Below are 21,351 nucleotides of genomic sequence, written 5' to 3'. Positions count from 1 at the left end.
ATGAAGATATGGTATAAAAGAAAGATGTTTTCCTTGATTGTAAAATGTATCTATTGTTGCAAGAATTGAAAAGTGTAAAATGGAGTAGAGTGCTTACCAAATGCATGTAAGTGATCCAAGGGATTATTGGATGCAAGATTCCTAATTTGATTACAAGATTAGAAGGAGAAAAGGTCTGTTGATAGGACCAAAGGAAGGAACATTACAATACCATTCTATTATTCTATAAAGAATAATACAAAAATCATTTGGACAATGGGTACATTAGTGTTTCCCTTGAAGCTATTTGAGTAGTGGGTCCAACTATCTTCCACAACTCCTAATAGGGTTGGAATCTCCTAAGATGGATTTAAAGTCTCCTAACAGGGATGCATATGTATTGAATGTATTTCTAGACTCCTAACAGGGTCCATCCTCTAACAAGGAATGTTTATATTAGTACATCATCTTGTGGGTACCATCCCCACTAGGGTTTTCCCTCTGATCAAGGGTTTCCCTAGTTAACATACCTGGTGTTAATTGTGTATGAGTATCTTGTTGTGGTTTTAGTTTATATTTCTCATATGGTTAAGTTTGTTTAAGGTTGATAATAATGATACTAGTTGGATACCTTATTCACCCCAACTCCCCTCAATTATATTAGTGGACTATATATTCTTGTTCAAAATATTATAATAGGCTAAGTTACTAAGAGGGGAGGGGTGAATTAGTAACCAGTAAAACTTAATTCTTATTTAGAAAGTAATACTTCTTCTATATTTTGATCTAATTGCATGCATGAGAAACAAAAAACATTAAAGAATTTATAACACTTTTGCCACACAATTTGGTAACCCAAAAATCTTCCCAATAGAAAATAAAAATGGGGTGGGGATGATACCCACAAGCTTTAGTACTAAAATATAAAATTGGCCTATCAAGGATTACAATGATCACTTCTGATGATCTGCTCTGTTAGGAGTAATAAGGATTGCTAGGTACACCTTGCAAAAGGATTTACAAACATACAATGAAGTATGCACTCAATAAAAATATTTACATAAGACTATTAGGTCTACCTTGTTAAAGGATTTGACTAATCCACTTGTTAGGATAAAATAGTATTTGATCTTTGATTTGCAACTTGGTTTTCTAAATGAGATTTTTTTTAGTGTAGAAATCACCTTTCTATGATAGATATATCTTTGCTAGTCCTTATACTATTGTAGCCTTTTTAATTCACTCTTTTTCTTATTTCATTCTTTCATAGTATCGTCATTACATACTTTGTATGTGATAGAATATGTTACATATATACCAATCCAATTTTACAAATTACAAAGTTAGCCACAATGCAAGTTTACACAAAATTTACAAAGTTTGAAAAATGAAGAAACTCGAGTTTTGAAGACTAGCTCGATGAGGTTTCAATACTCGACATCCACTATCAATGCTCGGCATCATCATGCACTCAATAGATGTAGAAGCTCTGCCCATATTGATCACTTCTAAGTAGTCTTGAACTCATTTTGTACTGGTGACTCGGCAAATACTATGAAAATTGGCATACAAATTGAATCATTCGATTCACACTACATAGCTCGATCAATCCTATCACTATGAGCTTGGTATATATCAAGTCACTTGGCTAACACTGAGTAGCTTGATTAACACTAGACTCACATCACATCAACTAAAAACTTGGTAGGCACTGCACAACTTGGTTTGTACCGATAAACTAAACATACATCATTTCAAAATTTTCAAGAGTGTCTGGTAGGAGTCTCAACATTATTGATTGTGATTCCATAATAGTACTCAAGGAAACTTGTTCAGGTGTTGGTGGAAGAATTTTGGTTGAACCAACACACGATGGATTATTTATTAATCTTGGTGTACTTCTAATAGGGGCATGAATGTCCATTTCCATATGGATACTAGGAGTATCAATGTTTGGTGTAGATGGCATGCTTTGATGTATGTACTTGATGTCACTTTTGTGATGGGCTTATCCACTTGAGATGTAGAGGGCATGACACATTTTGAAGTATTCTACAAGGCACAAATATAAATCTCAAAGTGGTACGAAAAGGTAAATAACATAATCAAACCCATATAAACACATCATTGAATCTTACCCTTTGCACAACATTTGATGTATCAGATGGCATAATTGGGTCTTGCATGCCCATAAGATGTGTTTCTGGTGGAGCTACTTTAGAAATTACCTTTGGTAAAACCAAAAACATTAACAAAATAGTAAAGGTGAAGCAAGTTAATTCAGTGCACAAAAACTTAGATTAAAATCTTACTACTTACATGGTATTAGTAGTAGCAAAAGTTGTAATAGGGGCATGAACAACTTTAGAAATTGTTTGCATTGCACAAACATAAATTAACATGATATAATATAAAACATAGGGTATTTGAACTTACAAAACTATCAAAGATCATTCTAAAACTTACCTCTTGCACCATCATAGTGATTCTTTGACCTTGCCCATTTCTTAGCATTTCAATTAAACCATTTAAGATTGTTGAAGCACCCATTGAAGAATTAGGAGCATCCACATGCACATTCTTAAAGAAACAAATAATGACATAAAATGATAGAATATTAATTAGACAATACATACAAGTGCTATTAGAAATATAGTAATTTTTTTAGCATGAATAGTAGTTATTAATGGGAAACTTCAGCAATTTTCAAGAATAAATTCAAAGATCTCATTCAAGTGCAAAATATCAATAAACAAACAACAATTTCAAGGAGGAAAATCATGATAAATATTTAATGGACAAGCACTTCTAAAAGAACTAGAATAAAAATCTATAACAAATCGCAATAATATTTTGTCACAGTGCTTCATACAGTAACATTAAATACCATTATAGTATTATAAATTGTAATAAAAAGTTTCTAAAATTAAAATATTATATGAAATTTAAACAAATAAAAATTTAATAGCCCATACTCATAACCACTTCATAAAGGATTTTCACAACCAAACCAGGAATTTGTATCTTACAATGTGGTTGAGTATCATGTTAAGAATCCATGTCTCAAAAACTGAAAGGGCCTCATGAATTGCCTAAACTACAAGCTTAACAAAACACTATCAGGATGAATTTATCTATTTACACTAGTTCAAGATTATCATCATCAAGGAAAAGTGTTTATTTATAAATAGATGCAAAATATACAACCAAAATGTTTTCTTAAAGACTTTTGCCTTCCCAAGTCACATAATAGTAGATAAAACACTTGTACAATAGTTTGAATGCACTCTTACCACTATGGAATGAAGGCATAAAATATGTTCATGTCAAAATGAATTCAACAATATTATTAAATAATTATGTTTTCAAAGTCAACAACAACATTAGTAACAACAATAAATTATCAACATTACAGGTGTCACTATCAAATAAAATGTAAAGAACTTAAATAGAGCTTGAAGAGCTGATCACTGTTAAATTTATTGGATAAGAACATCAAAACTATGATCATAAACCTTATATGATGATTGGAAATTAAGAGTATTGATATAAACATTGAAATGAATTGAGATTAAAGACATCCACAAACAAAATCATAACATTCAAATTACTTTATTGGTATCACATGTTGTGTACAAAAAAAAACATAATAGTCAACCTGTAAACATTTATTAAAGTTTTGTTGACTCCTCATAGCTATCTTAAATTGAACATGGTGATCAATCAATGTCATCTTCACATGAAATTTCATTGTTTGATGGAATATATTCCCCATAATTAATGGGACCTAAATCTAAAAATAGATTAATACTATTAGTTCCATGATATTCATCACCTTCAAATATAGGTAAATGAAAATCAATTAACATAATCAGATTTCCACAATCCATTAGTATGTGAGCAATGTTTCTGGATTAGATTGTGTGAGTTTTTTTAGCATCAACGTTTCGGATCATACTACATGATCCATCATCAGGACAAGAGAACATCAGAATATGGAATGTGCAGACCAGGACACCACAAGCAGTCCTAAAAGGAGAGGGGGGGGAGGGGCACAAAGACCAAGAGGACAAAAAATAAAGACATAACCGCCAAGAGAACCAGTACAGAATAACCAATCATATGAAAAAATGCAGATAATGTGTATAGATGTAAAGGAATTTTTAATATGCAATAAAAATGATAAAAAGTAAATAAATAAATAAATAACTAAATAAAAATAAAAATAAATAAATAAGAAGATAAATAAATAATTAAAAAAAAATAAAAAATTAAAAAATAAAATAAAAAAATAAAAAATTTAAAAAAAATTAAAAAAATTAAAAAAATTAAGGATCAGCGTGAAAAAGGGAGGAAGCACACGATAATGAAAAAGAATAAATAACTATAAGAGGTTGAAAATACAAAAATTAGGACTTAAAAAATTAAATATTAAATTAATAATAATAAAAATAAAGAAGGCTCAATCCCTTACATAAATATATAAAAGAACAAAAAATAAATAAATAAAAGCATGTGCAAAAATTAAGAACTAAAATACAACTATATCTAAAAAATCGAACAAGCCAAAAAAATATTTTTTTATATATCCAAGAGAAAAAAACAAGAAGAGAAACATTAGAAAGGCCCTAATACCAAAACAAAGAAGCTAAACACAAAATAAATAAAAATAAGCTCAGGAGCAAAAAAACCTAAATAAATAGATCGAACCTAAAAACTAAAAATGCTACTATAAGAAAATGCGTAAATATGCCATGAGTGCGAAACAAACACAACACTGGAACCAACCCAGATTGAAGACAACAAGCACAAAGAGATAAAAAAAATAATAATAAATAAATAAATGAGGATAATAATAAAAAACAAGACATCAAGATGGAAGACCCAAGGCTGAAACCACCGGCAAAGGAAAGAGCTCGAGGGTTAGAGCAACACAGAGGCCTAAGACGGAATGAACAACGAGTGGAGAGACAACAGGAAGCAACCTGAAAAAAGAACACAGAGAATATGAGGAGGGGGGAGCATGGAGACCACAAGGTGGGGCCAAGAGACTGAAGACGAAAGGCGGGGGGGGGGGGGGGTTTGGGGGGGGGCTCTCCCATAAACCGAACAAGCCAAAATGGGGGAGTGACAGGGGAAGGCTAGGGGACAAACCAGGAGGGGCAGGAAAGCTCGAGAAGCATCAAGGGTGATGCTGAGTATTAAGCGAGCCTAGGAGAGGTTGCCAAGACACGCTGATGGACCATCCATCATCTCGATTGAGGTTGATGGGATGATAGTTAATTTCAATAGCTTCCTTAAGTTTTCTTTTAAAGAAGTTATCCTCCTTGGAAAGAATTTTGGCGGCCTCCAGACAAATGTGATGCTTGGTGGCTGAAGAATGCTCAGCAAGGGAAGATTTATGGGTTCTATCATGTCTGATATCTGCACCATGCTCCCGAATTCTGGTATGAAAAGAACGGCCTGTTTCCCCTATGTAAGGGGCCCCACAAGAGCACTCAATCTTGTAGACTCCCGAGTCGAGGAAAGAGGCTTTGGTGTCCTTGAGGGGAGGAACACGATGACGTAACTGCGAAAGGGGTTTGAAAGCCGTATGAAGACCCTTTTTAGATAAGATCTTGGCCAACTTCTGAGAGATGCCATCAACAAAAGGAAGGGTGGAAAACCGGGGAGGCTGGTTGGGTGGAGGACTGAGGGTATACTTGGAAAGAAAGAAGGACTTGGCTCGGTTGATAGCCTTAGAGATCTGCCTGTGAGAATAGCCATTTAACATGAATACTTGACGAAGATGAGTGAGCTCTTCATGCAAGTTGTCATCATCACAGATTCTGAAAGCTCTGAGGGCGAGGGTCTTGAGGATGCCAACCTTCTGGCTGGGGTGATGGTGGGAGGATGCATGCAAGTACAAGTCAGTGTGGGTGGTTTTACGGTGAACCTTGCGACCGAATGACCCATCAGCCTTTCGGATAAGAAGGACATCTAGGAAAGGTAACTGATAGTCAGATTCGAGCTCTTTGGTGAAGGAAATGTTGGTGACCAAACTGTTGATGTGAGAGTGAAATAGTTCAAGGTTCTCAAGCCCATGTGGCCAACAAACATTAGTGTCATCAACGTATCGTTTCCACCATTTGGGTTTGAGGGGGAAGGACTGGATAGCCATCTCCTCAAAATACTCCATGAAGAGGTTGGCAATGACCGGGGAGAGGGGCGAACCCATGGCTACTCCATCGACTTGTTCATAGAAGACATTTTGGAAAGAGAAGAAGGTGGATCTTAAACAAAGCTCAACCAACTCTGCGATCTCATCCCCGACCTTGCGTTTGACAAGATTGATGGAGTCAAGAATGGGGACCTTGGTGAAGAGGGAAACCACATCAAAACTAACCAAGATATCGCTAGGTTCCAACTTGGTGTCCTGAATGAATTGGACAAAATGGTTGGAGTCTTTGATGAAAGAGTTAGACTTTCCTAGCAAAGGCGAGATGATCTTGGCAAGGTGGGAGGCCAACAAGTATGTGGGAGAGCCAATGGTATCCACAATTGGTCTTAAAGGGATGCCACATTTGTGAATTTTTGAAACCCCATAGATGCGAGGGGTCACCTCTTTAGAAGGCAACAGTTTTTTCTTTGTTGAGTCATCAAACGAGGACTTGGCCAAACTGGACTTGACTCTCGAAAGGATCATAGAGCAAGGGTTGTGAGAGAGGATCTTGTAGCTATTCGGATCTGAGAGTAAGTCCAGAACTTTAGACACGTAGTCCTGCCTGTTCATCACAACAGTGGCATTACCTTTGTCCGCTTTGGTAATGACAATGTCATTACTGCGAATTAAGTCATGGAAGGCGCGCATCTCAGAATTGGGGATATTGCGCTTGGGTGGCTTGGCATGCCTCAGGGCCACCGCACAGTCTTGCCTAATTTCTTCGGCGACATCCGCAGCTAGGCCACTAATGGCATTCTCAATCTCAATCCAAAATTTGACATGAGGGATGGCAATAGGGGTGCAAGCAAAATTGAGACCTCGCTTAAGAAAATTAAAGGACAGAGGGTCAATGTTGGCACTAGATAAATTGACCACGACTTTATTCTCCCAATCGTGAACCAAAGAGGTGGAAAGAGGAGAGCTCAGGGGTATAGGCAGAATAGAGGGAGTGCACAACGAGACCGAGGAGGGCGAGACATCCCGAAAGTTGAAAGGAGCGGAGGTCTCACCAGGAAGGGAAGGCAAGGAGGAAAAAGGGATAGGAGAAGACCACGCAGGCAAGGTCGAACTGAGGCCTAAGGAAGTGGCTACGGGGGCTACTGACATGAGGTCGGCACACCTTTGGGTGACATGACCCGCACCAATAAGGGGAGGTGGTAGGTGCGAGGGGCACCTCAATCCATCAAATCCACGATCTGCTAATTTAATGCGAGACTTATCAAGCATGAAAGAGGAGGACGCATGAACAGGAGACGTACCTGTGCAAGTTGGAAGAGATCCGTTGAGCAAAGATGACCTTTGAGAGAGGGAGGACCTATGATCGAGCGCGCCAAGGATGGGCGACTGCTGCAACCGATTACTGGAGGACCCCGCGCTAGGAATGACCAAGGGGTCGTTGTGCTGCCTGCGCATATTAGCCACCGACGAGTAGTGAGGATCAGGGCTGGAAGCGCTCCGAGGAGAGACACACGGGTCCAAGACGGGAGAAGGCGCTGGAGTGATGCTCTGCGGTGCTGGAGCCAAGCGTCTGGGTGAAGAAGAAACTAGCGAGGGATAATGGAAGACTCGCGAGGAAGGAGCGCGCCGGGTTGAAGATAACTAGTCTAGATCATGCGAGTGATGAGGACACGTAGGTGCAAGAGGGGCCACGGGATTGCCAAGCACAGGAGCAGACAGGCCAGCGTGGTCTACCACTGCATTGGGGACATCAGCCAAAGAGGAGGCTGAACGAAGAGAGGAGTCACAGGCAGGAGAGAGCCAAGAAGTGCCGAGCGAAGAGGAAGCATAACAGTTGCGTGAACGCTGGAGCAGGTGCCAAAACTTGGCTTTTTGTCTAATGCTGCACTGTACCTGCCGCCCCACTGCTCTAGCATAGGAAGAGGTGTCTAACCTGATCCATAGGTCTAGATGAAGAGCTGCGGCAAGTTCAAGGTGAAGGTGAAATAAGTTGGCATTGAGGTGGTTGATGTCCCGCCTTGTTGATTGAATGACCGATTTGAGGAGGGTGAGACCAGCACGATGGAAGATATGTTGATTGAATACGCTCCAAAGATGGTGCGTGACTTTAACAAAACAAGGAAGAACATTCGAGTCTCTACAACGCTTGAGGAAGGCCAGGTCTGCAATTTTCTTCATCAGCTTGATTCTGAGCATCTCTAGCTGCTTGGATTTGAAACACATTTCCCTCCCATGAAGGATATCAATTAACATAATCAGATTTCCACAATCCATTAGTATGTGAGCAATGTTTCTGGATTAGATTGTGTGAGTTTTTTTAGCATCAACGTTTCGGATCATACTACATGATCCATCATCAGGACAAGAGAACATCAGAATATGGAATGTGCAGACCAGGACACCACAAGCAGTCCTAAAAGAAGAGGGGGGGGAGGGGCACAAAGACCAAGAGGACCAAAAATAAAGACATAACCACCAAGAGAACCGGTACAGAATAACCAATCATAAGAAAAAATGCAGATAATGTGTATAGATGTAAAGGAATTTTTAATATACAATAAAAATGATTAAAAAAATAAAATAAATAAATAAATAACTAAATAAAAATAAAAATAAATAAATAAGAAGATAAATAAAAAATTTTTAAAAAAAAACAAAAAAAAAAAAAATTAAAAAAATTAAAAAAATTAAGGATCAGCGTGAAAAAGAGAGGAAGCACACGATAATGAAAAAGAATAAATAACTATAAGAGGTTGAAAATACAAAAATTAGGACTTAAAAAATTAAATATTAAATTAATAATAATAAAAATAAAGAAGGCTCAATCCCTTACATAAATATATAAAAGAACAAAAAATAAATAAATAAAAGCATGTGCAAAAATTAAGAACTAAAATACAACTATATCTAAAAAATCGAACAAGCCAAAAAAATATTTTTTTATATATCCAAGAGAAAAAAACAAGAAGAGAAACGTTAGAAAGGCCCTAATACCAAAACAAAGAAGCTAAACACAAAATAAATAAAAATAAGCTCAAGAGCAAAAAAACCTAAATAAATAGATCGAACCTAAAAACTAAAAATGCTACTATAAGAAAATGCGTAAATATGCCATGAGTACGAAACAAACACAACACTGGAACCAACCCAGATTGAAGACAACAAGCACAAAGAGATAAAAAACAAATCATAAATAAATAAATGAGGATAATAATTAAAAACAAGACATCAAGATGGAAGACCCAAGGCTGAAACCACCGGCAAAGGAAAGAGCTCGAGGGTTAGAGCAACACAGAGGGCTAAGACGGAATGAACAACGAGTGGAGAGACAACAGGAAGCAACCTGAAAAAAGAACACAGAGAATATGAGGAGGGAGGAGCACGGAGACCACAAGGTGGGGCCAAGAGACTGAAGACGAAAGGCGGGGGGGGGGGGTTTGGGGGGGGGGCTCTCCCATAAACCGAACAGGCCAAAATGGGGGAGTGACAGGGGAAGGCTAGGGGACAAACCAGGAGGGGCAGGAAAGCTCGAGAAGCATCAAGGGTGATGCTGAGTATTAAGCGAGCCTAGGAGAGGTTGCCAAGACACGCTGATGGACCATCCATCATCTCGATTGAGGTTGATGGGATGATAGTTAATTTCAATAGCTTCCTTAAGTTTTCTTCTGAAGAAGTTATCCTCCTTGGAAAGAATTTTGGCGGCCTCCAGACAAATGTGATGCTTGGTGGCCGAAGAATGCTCAGCAAGGGCAGATTTATGGGTTCTATAATGTCTGATATCTGCACCATGCTCCCGAATTCTGGTACGAAAAGAACGGCATGTTTCCCCTATGTAAGGGGCCCCACAAGAGCACTCAATCTTGTAGACTCCCGAGTCGAGGAAAGAGTCTTTGGTGTCCTTGAGGGGAGGAACACGATGACATAACTACGAAAGGGGTTTGAAAGCCGTATGAAGACCCTTTTTAGATAAGATCTTGGCCAACTTCTGAGAGATTCCATCAACAAAAGGAAGGGTGGAAAACCGGGGAGGCTGGTTGGGTGGAGGACTGAGGGTACACTTGGAAAGAAAGAAGGACTTGGCTCGGTTGATAGCCTTAGACATCTTCCTATGAGAATAGCCATTTAACATGAATACTTGACGAAGATGAGTGAGCTCTTCATGCAAGTTGTCATCATCACAGATTCTGAAAGCTCTGAGGGCGAGGGTCTTGAGGATGCCAACCTTCTGGCTGGGGTGATGGTGGGAGGATGCGTGCAAGTACAAGTCAGTGTGGGTGGTTTTATGATGAACCTTGCGACCGAATGACCCATCAGCCTTTCGGATAAGAAGGACATCTAGGAAAGGTAACTGATAGTCAGATTCGAGCTCTTTGGTGAAGGAAATGTTGGTGACCAAACTGTTGATGTGAGAGTGAAATAGTTCAAGGTTCTCAAGCCCATGTGGCCAACAAACATTAGTGTCATCAACGTATCGTTTCCACCATTTGGGTTTGAGGGGGAAGGACTGGATAGCCATCTCCTCAAAATACTCCATGAAGAGGTTGGCAATGACCGGGGAGAGGGGCGAACCCATGGCTACTCCATCGACTTGTTCATAGAAGACATTTTGGAAAGAGAAGAAGGTGGATCTTAAACAAAGCTCAACCAACTCTGCGATCTCATCCCCGACCTTGTGTTTGACAAGATTGATGGAGTCAAGAATGGGGACCTTGGTGAAGAGGGAAACCACATCAAAACTAACCAAGATATCGCTAGGTTCCAACTTGGTGTCCTGAATGAATTGGACAAAATGGTTGGAGTCTTTGATGAAAGAGTCAGACTTTCCTAGCAGAGGCGAGATGATCTTGGCAAGGTGGGAGGCCAACAAGTATGTGGGAGAGCCAATGGTATCCACAATTGGTCTTAAAGGGATGCCACGTTTGTGAATTTTTGGAACCCCATAGATGCGAGGGGTCACCTCTTTAGAAGGCAACAGTTTTTTCTTTGTTGACTCATCAAACGAGGACTTGGCCAAACTGGACTTGACTCTCGAAAGGATCATAGAGCAAGGGTTGCGAGAGAGGATCTTGTAGCTATTCGGATCTGAGAGTAAGTCCAGAACTTTAGACACGTAGTCCTGCCTGTTCATCACAACAGTGGCATTACCTTTGTCTGCTTTGGTAATGACAATGTCATTACTGCGAATTAAGTCATGGAAGGCGCGCATCTCAGAATTGGGGATATTACGCTTGGGTGGCTTGGCATGCCTCAGGGCCACCGCACAGTCTTGCCTAATTTCTTCAGCGACATCCACAGCTAGGCCACTAATGGCATTCTCAATCTCAATCAAAAATTTTACATGAGGGATGGCAATAGGGGTGCAAGCAAAATTGAGACCTCGCTTAAGAAAATTAAAGGACAGAGGGTCAATGTTGGCACTAGATAAATTGACCACGATTTTATTCTCCCAATCGTGAACCAAAGAGGTGGAAAGAGGAGAGCTCAAGGGTACAGGCAGAATAGAGGGACTGCACAACGAGACCGAGGAGGGCGAGACATCCCGAGACATCCCGCGCTAGGAATGACCAAGGGGTCATTGTGCTGCCTGCGCATATTAGCCGCCGACAAGTGGTGAGGATCAGGGCTGGAAGCGCTCCGAGGAGAGACACACGGGTCCAAGACGGGAGAAGGCGCTGGAGTGATGCTCTACGGTGCTGGAGCCAAGCGTCTGGGTGAAGAAGCAACCAGCGAGGGATAATGGAAGACTCGCAAGGAAGGAGCGCGCCGGGCTGAAGATAATTGGTCTGGATCATGCGAGTGATGAGGACATGTAGGTGCAAGAGGGGCCACGGGATTGCCAAGCACAGGAGCAGACAGGCCAGCGTGGTCTACCACTGCATTGGGGACATCAGCCAAAGAGGAGGCTGAACGAAGAGAGGACTCACAGGCAGGAGAGAGCCGAGAAGTGCCGAGCGAAGAGGAAGCATAACAGTTGCGTGAACGCTGGAGCAGGTGCCAAAACTTGGCTTTTTGTCTGATGCTGCACTGTACCTGCCGCCCCACTGCTCTAGCATAGGAAGAGGTGTCTAACCTGATCCATAGGTCTGGACAAAGAGCTGCGGCAAGTTCAAGGTGAAGGTGAAATAACTTGGCATTGAGGTGGTTGATGTCCCACCTTGTTGATTGAATGACCGATTTGAGGAGGGCGAGACCAGCACGATGGAAGATATGTTGATATAATATACTCCAAAGATGGTGCGTGACTTTAACAAAACAAGGAAGAACATTCGAGTCTCTGCAACGCTTGAGGAAGGCCAGGTCTGCAATTTTCTTCATCAGCTTGATTCTGAGCATCTCTAGCTACTTGGATTTGAAACACATTTCCCTCCCATGAAGGATATCAATTAACATAATCAGATTTCCACAATCCATTAGTATGTGAGCAATGTTTCTGGATTAGATTGTGTGAGTTTTTTTAGCATCAACGTTTCGGATCATACTACATGATCCATCATCAGGACAAGCGAACATCAGAATATGGAATGTGCAGACTAGGACACCACAAGCACTCCTAAAAGGAGAGGGGGGGAGGGTCACAAAGACCAAGAGGACCAAAAATAAATACCTAACCACCAAGAGAATCGGTACAGAATAACCAATCATATGAAAAAATGCAGATAATGTGTATAGATGTAAAGGAATTTTTAATATGCAATAAAAATGATAAAAAAAATAAATAAATAAATAAATAACTAAATAAAAATAAAAATAAATAAATAAGAAGATAAATAAAAAAATTAAAAGAAAAAAAAAAAAAAATTAAAAATATTAAAAAAATTAAAAAAATTAAGGATCAGCGTGAAAAAGGGAGGAAGCACACGATAATGAAAAAGAATAAATAACTATAAGAGGTTGAAAATACAAAAATTAGGACTTAAAAAATTAAATATTAAATTAATAATAATAAAAATAAAGAAGGCTCAATCCCTTACATAAATATATAAAAGAACAAAAAATAAATAAATAAAAGCATGTGCAAAAATTAAGAACTAAAATACAACTATATCTAAAATATCGAACAAGCCAAAAAAATATTTTTTTATATATCCAAGAGAAAAAAACAAGAAGAGAAACGTTAGAAAGGCCCTAATACCAAAACAAAGAAGCTAAACACAAAATAAATAAAAATAAGCTCAGGAGCAAAAAAACCTAAATAAATAGATCGAACCTAAAAACTAAAAATGCTACTATAAGAAAATGCGTAAATATGCCATGAGTGCGAAACAAACACAACACTGGAACCAACCCAGATTGAAGACAACAAGCACAAAGAGATAAAAAACAAATCATAAATAAATAAATGAGGATAATAATAAAAAACAAGACATCAAGATGGAAGACCCAAGGCTGAAACCACCGGCACAGGAAAGAGCTCGAGGGTTAGAGAAACACAGAGGGCTAAGACGGAATGAACAACGAGTGGAGAGACAACAGGAAGCAACCTGATAAAAGAACACAGAGAATATGAGGAGGGAGGAGCCATGGGTTCGCCCCTCTCCCCGGTTAATTCCAACCTCTTCATGGAGTATTTTGAGGAGATGGCTATCCAGTCCTTCCCCCTCAAACCCAAATGGTGGAAACGATACGTTGATGACACTAATGTTTGTTGGCCACATGGGCTTGAGAACCTTGAACTATTTCACTCTCACATCAACAGTTTGGTCACCAACATTTCCTTCACCAAAGAGCTCGAATCTGACTATCAGTTACCTTTCCTAGATGTCCTTCTTATCCGAAAGGCTGATGGGTCATTCGGTCGCAAGGTTCACCGTAAAACCACCCACACTGACTTGTACTTGCACGCATCCTCCCACCATCACCCCAGCCAGAAGGTTGGCATCCTCAAGACCCTCGCCCTCAGAGCTTTCAGAATCTGTGATGATGACAACTTGCATGAAGAGCTCACTCATCTTCGTCAAGTATTCATGTTAAATGGCTATTCTCACAGGCAGATCTCTAAGGCTATCAACCGAGCCAAGTCCTTCTTTCTTTCCAAGTATACCCTCAGTCCTCCACCCAACCAGCCTCCCCGGTTTGCCACCCTTCCTTTTGTTGATGGCATCTCTCAGAAGTTGGCCAAGATCTTATCTAAAAAGGGTCTTCATACGGCTTTCAAACCCCTTTCGCAGTTACGTCATCGTGTTCCTCCCCTCAAGGACACCAAAGCCTCTTTCCTCGACTCGGGAGTCTACAAGATTGAGTGCTCTTGTGGGGCCCCTTACATAGGGGAAACAGGCCGTTCTTTTCATACCAGAATTCGGGAGCATGGTGCAGATATCAGACATGATAGAACCCATAAATCTTCCCTTGCTGAGCATTCTTCAGCCACCAAGCATCACATTTGTCTGGAGGCCGCCAAAATTCTTTCCAAGGAGGATAACTTCTTTAAAAGAAAACTTAAGGAAGCTATTGAAATTAACTATCATCCCATCAACCTCAATCGAGATGATGGATGGTCCATCAGCGTGTCTTGGCAACCTCTCCTAGGCTCGCTTAATACTCAACATCACCCTTGATGCTTCTCGAGCTTTCCTGCCCCTCCTGGTTTGTCCCCTAGCCTTCCCCTGTCACTCCCCCATTTTGGCTTGTTCGGTTTATGGGAGAGCCCCCCCCCAAACCCCCCCCCCCCCCCCCCCCCCCCCCCGCCTTTCGTCTTCAGTCTCTTGGCCCCACCTTGTGGTCTCCGTGCTCCCCCCTCCTCATATTCTCTGTGTTCTTTTTTCAGGTTGCTTCCTGTTGTCTCTCCACTCGTTGTTCATTCCGTCTTAGGCCTCTGTGTTGCTCTAACCCTCGAGCTCTTTCCTTTGCCGGTGGTTTCAGCCTTGGGTCTTCCATCTTGATGTCTTGTTTTTTATTATTATCCTCATTTATTTATTTATTATTTTTTTTTTATCTCTTTGTGCTTGTTGTCTTCAATCTGGGTTGGTTCCAGTGTTGTGTTTGTTTCGCACTCATGGCATATTTACGCATTTTCTTATAGTAGCATTTTTAGTTTTTAGGTTCGATCTATTTATTTAGGTTTTTTTGCTCCTGAGCTTATTTTTATTTATTTTGTGTTTAGCTTCTTTGTTTTGGTATTAGGGCCTTTCTAATGTTTCTCTTCTTGTTTTTTTCTCTTGGATATATAAAAAAATATTTTTTTGGCTTGTTCGATTTTTTAGATATAGTTGTATTTTAGTTCTTAATTTTTGCACATGCTTTTATTTATTTATTTTTTGTTCTTTTATATATTTATGTAAGGGATTGAGCCTTCTTTATTTTTATTATTATTAATTTAATATTTAATTTTTTAAGTCCTAATTTTTGTATTTTCAACCTCTTATAGTTATTTATTCTTTTTCATTATCGTGTGCTTCCTCCCTTTTTCACGCTGATCCTTAATTTTTTTAATTTTTAAAAAAAATTTTAAATTTTTTTTATTTTTTTATTTTTTATTTATTTTTTTTATTTTTTTAATTTTTTATTTATCTTCTTATTTATTTATTTATATTTTTATTTAGTTTTTTTTTTTTTTTAATCATTTTTATTGCATATTAAAAATTCCTTTACATCTATACACATTATCTGCATTTTTTCATATGATTGGTTATTCTGTACCGGTTCTCTTGGTGGTTATGTCTTTATTTTTGGTCCTCTTGGTCTTTGTGCCCCTCCCCCCCCTCTCCTTTTAGGACTGCTTGTGGTGTCCTGGTCTGCACATTCCATATTCTGATGTTCTCTTGTCCTGATGATGGATCATGTAGTATGATCCGAAACGTTGATGCTAAAAAAACTCATACAATCTAATCCAGAAACATTGCTCACATACAAATGAAAATCAATCAATTCATCATCTTCATGGAATTGATGCCCATATGGTTGGTCATGCCCTTCAAACACTTCAATAGGATCATCATACTCCTCATCCTGGTCACATGGGTAATTGATACTAAAATCTTCATCATCTCCATCTTGGTCATCTATGTCTTCAAGGGAGGATTTTGCATATTCAAGAAAATTGTGGTCCTCCACATCTTGAACAAATTTTACTCTTCATCCTCTTGGATCATAATCAATCAAAAATGATCATCCAAGTTGTTCTAAATTTGGAATAAGAAATATTTGTTCTTATTGATTTGGAAACACATAAGGTTCAGAAGTGGTTTCAAACCTAGATGTATTGATCATATGGAATCTATTGTTGTGCAGCAAGATAGTTTTATCTTCACCCACCTTGATAAGCATATATCATTCTACATGAAAAGAACTTTCTTGAAATATGTAAAATCAAGCTCTATAATATCCTCTAACACTCCATAGTATCAAAGTGTGCTCATGATTGGTATTTTATCATTTGCATGTGAACGACATTGCACCTCAAATGATGTCGAAACTCCACAATCATAAGTTTGTCTCTTTTCATCAACTTTATTTATTCACAAATGACGAACAAGATTCCACATTGCTTTGTAATATGTTACCTAAATTCATATTTAAAGTTTAGCTAATTAGATTCAATGGTACATAAGTTAAAAGACAATTTATTAAAAATATACAATATATTAATATATTTTATTACCTCCCCATTTATAGATCCTTTAACAAAATTCAATTGTTGTAGTGTCACTCTATTCTTTTGTTTGGTTGCCTAATGTTTGATATTAGTATTTAGCTAGTTCCATGAGCATCTCTCTGGCCATTTTCTTCTATGGTTGGCTGGTAGTCCCCAAGAAGTGTTTTGACCATGTTTATTATATATTTTGGCCCATGCCTTTTCATCCTCTAATTTCTTTTGTTTAGCATATTTCTCCATCCATTCTAGCATAAAGTCAGAGTTGTATGTAATGTACAAATGTAATGCCTCCTGCTCCTTAGCATCTACAATAAAAAAAATAGAATTGTTAATGAATTAAAAATTATTTGAAGTCATGTGTTTTAAAAATTAAGATAAAATTTATTATGTTCAAAATTCTTGCATACCTTTTATCCTCTTAGAAGTTCCTTGGCCCTCCAATTTTTCTCCTTCAAATGATTGAAGTGGCCTATTATTCCATAATTGTGGAGCTTCAAGGTGTAATTGAGGTAAGTACTCACTCAAATGAACCATTTCTTGGAGAAACATGTACCCCTCAACAATAGACCCTTCTAGTTGAGCCTTTTGTCTCACAAATTGTTTTAACACCTTCATACATCTTTCAATGATCCACATTGTTCGAATATGAGTAGGGCCACACAAATCAATCTCTTCTACTAGGTATACAAGGTAGTGCTCTTGAGAATTAAAAAAACTCAAAGGGAAGCATATTTGAAGGCCACACATCAAAAGTAAAATATTTTTCTTCCAATACTTCAAGTCATCCTAATGTATCTCTTTAGATGAGACCCATCTAGAAGTATTAACATTTATTAAATAAAACTTTATTATATATTTATAATTATATGATTCAAATAATAATATTAATGGAAGAGTATGCATCAACAATTCAAAATAGCTCAAATATTTGGATAATTTGTAAATAGCTAATGCGATATCAGGATCAAAAGTGCTTGGTAATGCTGCAAGCAACACATACTACACAACATTGAAAAATAATTATGAAAACATATATAAGAACTTATATTATCACTCACATACTCAAATTTCTAATTGTATTACCAATAGTTATAGCATACTACAAAATTACCTTTATCCAATTATGCCTATCATGGGTTTTTAGTTCTGACAACTTTGATCCATCTCTTGTGAATAAGTTTTTTAATGTTGCACCAAACCCTAAAGGAATTTTTTTTATTTTCATTGTATCTAGCATATTATCTTTTTCCTTTGATGTAAGAGTCCATGGAGCATGAACATATGTGTTGTCTCCATGCAACCACATATTTGGCAAGACATTGGCAATTTGCAAATCTTTTCGTAACTTTATTTCTGCTTCAAGGTTAGTTCCATCTAGATGTTTCCACAAGCACTCTGCCACATTTTTCCCAATATGCATAGTATCAAATAGATGGGATATTGGTAGATCAACATAATATTCTAATTTGTAAAAAATTGGGAGTCTTTTCATTCCTAGTGGAAAGCTTATCCCTTCTTTTTTTTCATACATATATTTTCACCTAGCAGGGTTCATCCTTTTTGGATTTTACATTTCCACTTCCTTTCCATTAAACTTACTTTTGTCATGTAGTCAATAGAAATGATTTTGTGGTAAGAAATGTCTATACTCATCATACACAATTTTATTCAAATCTGTTGATTGCCTATAAAGATTTTTTGACCCACATGATGGACAACTATGCTTCCCCTTTATTTGTAGCCCCAAAATAAGAATGGGAACCACAGTTAGTAAATGGTATAGTAAATATAAAAATTACAAAATTTATTTATCATATATTACCACAACAAATAGAAAGCCTAGGTGCATCTTGAATTGTCCAAACAAGTATTGCATGAAAGAGAAAGTTTCTATCAATAATAGGTCTTGATAGATCATGCATATGTACACCATTCCATAATTCATGAAGCTCATCAATGAGAGGCTCCATGTACACATCCATATTTTTTACCTGATATTTCCCTAAAAAAACAATTTTTTTATTAAGGTTCAATTGGATTGAAATATTTGTATATAATCTTCAAGAAGACATTGCATTGCATTCATGTATTTTTATACCTGGTACAATAAGAGTTAACATTTCATGCTCCTTTTTCATTGCCATCCAAGGGGGTAGATTGTTGTTAATAACTAAGATTTGGCCAAATAGAATATTTTGTCCTAAGATCTCCAAATGGATTAGCACCATCTATTGCTAGAGAAATCCTTGCATTCCTTGGCTCATTTCTTAAATGTGGCCATTTTTCCTCAATTTCCTTCCAATATTTGGTATCTCCAGCCATATGCATGACACCATCTTGGCTTCTCCCTTGTGCATGATAATTAATATATTTTTCCAACTACATGCATTTGAACATCCCTCAAATCTTGGTTTTAATGAAATATGTTGTAGTACTTTATAAGGAACCTTCTTGGATACTTGATCTTGACGATACCTACTTCTATGAGACACTGGGCATTGATTCAAATTTGCATTCTTTCCATGGTAAATCATGTGGTCATTTGGACATGCATCATATATATTGTAATACATTCCAGTATCTTTCATTATGGAAGATACTTCTCTATGAGTATGAGGTAGTTTATTATCCTTTGGGAGTATTTTGTTTTCCAAAAGCCTATATGATGAAATAAATAATTTTAATAAGTATACAAAATACTTGAATATTTTAAGACATTAAAGAATATTAATTCATAGGAATATCAAATCCTACCTTAATATATCTATAAAGCATGTGTTTATCAATCCATGTCTAACCTTCAAGTTCAACAATAACATAAGTGTCGCCAATATAGAAGTATCCACATTTGGAAAAATAGGCATCCTAGCTAACAAAGCTAGAGGTGAATCAATAGCTTCTTCAGAAGATGTGTATAAGTCTTGGATAAATTCATTAACCCCAACCTCATTTATATGTGAAGTAGTTACATCCATGAACATGTCTTGTTCTTCATCTTTGGATTGATTATCATCAATAACGTTTATTGGCTCTTCAACTATATTGGGAACTGAAAGTGGATTTTCATCAAAAATCAACAAAAATGATCAATAATAATATAATAAATATTATGCATATAAATTATTTATTATAAAATATGTTAATTATAATTTATCTCTTCCATATAAACTTCAGATTTCATTCTATGGATACCAACAAGTCATCGCTTCTTTAGTTTCCTATTATGGCACCTTTTGCAAGTAAGTGCAATATACCATTTCATTGAAGTATGCATTTGTACCTAGGGAAAGTCTTGGTTCTTTTACATTTGAATACTCAGGCAATGATGATGTTCTATTTCCCTCTATGTGTCATGTACTATCAATAATAAGTGTACTACTTTTAACTTGCATATCACATTCTTGAAGAACATATGATTACAAATTAAGAAATTCAAAACTTTGAAAATGTGCCTTTAAGGTGGCATGAATTTAATTTGAAAGCCTTGAAGATGTTTTCTAAATTGAAGGGTTTTATTAATATCATAAAGGAGTTTCATAATTCATGTGTACATTACTCTCAAATAGTTTATTTTAATCACTAATTAGTTTAATATTTTAATCATAATAATAAAGATATGAACTATTTCTCTATGTGCTAATATTAAACTCCAATCTAGTGTTTGATTTCATTAGAAATTATATCACAACTGAAAAAAGAAACATAAATACGTGGGCTTCCATTACATAAATTATTCAAGTTTCACTTTAGAAGAATCTTGTAAAAACCAAACACTAGTCAACAAGTTGTATCATACTTTGACAAATTCTCAAAAAAAGAGGACATGCAAAAGGAAAGAGGTTTATTAATCAAACCCCTAACCAAAAAGTAGGAGATATATATATTTTTAAATTAGTAGAAAAACAATTAGTGAAAGCTCTAAAAAGAAAACACTTAAGTCAAAGTACACTATAAAATAAACACAGTGCAAATGGAGAATCCAAATCACACCATAATTCAGGCAACTAAGGAGGAGTAAGTTAAAATGGCACCCTCTATTAGGGAAATAAACAACCTAGTTCTTAGGAAGAAATATACTAGTGTTGAGCAGCCTATTATTGTTGTCATGGGTCGGGAAGAATTATATGGCAGCATATTATTGTTGTTATGGGTAGGTCTACATTGTATGGGTCAGCATATACATGGAACATGATAGTTTAAGTTGTTGATTACCTTAAGTAGATTATATTATATTGACAAACATATTCCCCTAAAGAATTATTGTTTGGGATTTTTATTGAACAAGAAGACAGGTATTTTTAGGTAAACCTATCTTGGATGCTTTTCCAAACCTTGAAGAGTGTGCAATTTTTTTCATGCTTTAAGTTGATATCCTCTTTCGGTAGGAAGCCAATATATTATTGCATGATCTTGTGTTTATCTAAAATCTGAATTGCTCCACATTTTCACATGATCTATTCCTTCCAATTTTTATAATCTTAGTTATTTAGCCACAAGGGCTTATCATTTTGTGTCTTAGGAGCAATATAATTTTTTATATAGAAACTTTATGAAAATTTTCATTAATGATTGATACTCATTATTAATTATTAATGAAAATTCTTCTGTTTACGCAATTTTT

General features: G+C 37.0%; 2 protein-coding genes across 2 annotated transcripts; one reads left to right on the top strand and one right to left on the bottom strand.

The window, feature by feature from the left end:
• Positions 1 to 9,367: 9,367 nt before the first annotated feature.
• Positions 9,368 to 11,687, bottom strand: LOC149544542 (uncharacterized). Its single transcript, XM_089795984.1, has 3 exons — positions 10,275 to 11,687; positions 9,721 to 10,064; positions 9,368 to 9,482 (listed from the first exon to the last, which is right to left on the bottom strand). The coding sequence occupies exons 1-3, from the start codon at positions 11,685 to 11,687 to the stop codon at positions 9,368 to 9,370; spliced, it is 1,872 nt and encodes a 623-aa protein (XP_089652110.1).
• Positions 11,688 to 13,659: 1,972 nt separating this feature from the next.
• LOC149544541 (uncharacterized) lies at positions 13,660 to 15,018 on the top strand. The gene is made up of 2 exons (XM_089795983.1): positions 13,660 to 14,651; positions 14,904 to 15,018. The coding sequence occupies exons 1-2, from the start codon at positions 13,660 to 13,662 to the stop codon at positions 15,016 to 15,018; spliced, it is 1,107 nt and encodes a 368-aa protein (XP_089652109.1).
• Positions 15,019 to 21,351: the final 6,333 nt, after the last annotated feature.

The sequence above is a fragment of the Cupressus sempervirens genome, chromosome 8 (genome assembly GCF_028749045.1).
Source record: "Cupressus sempervirens isolate cs-2001-9-10 chromosome 8, ASM2874904v1, whole genome shotgun sequence".
Classification (NCBI taxonomy): domain Eukaryota; kingdom Viridiplantae; phylum Streptophyta; class Pinopsida; order Cupressales; family Cupressaceae; genus Cupressus; species Cupressus sempervirens.
This window is presented reverse-complemented; position numbering and strand designations above follow the sequence as displayed.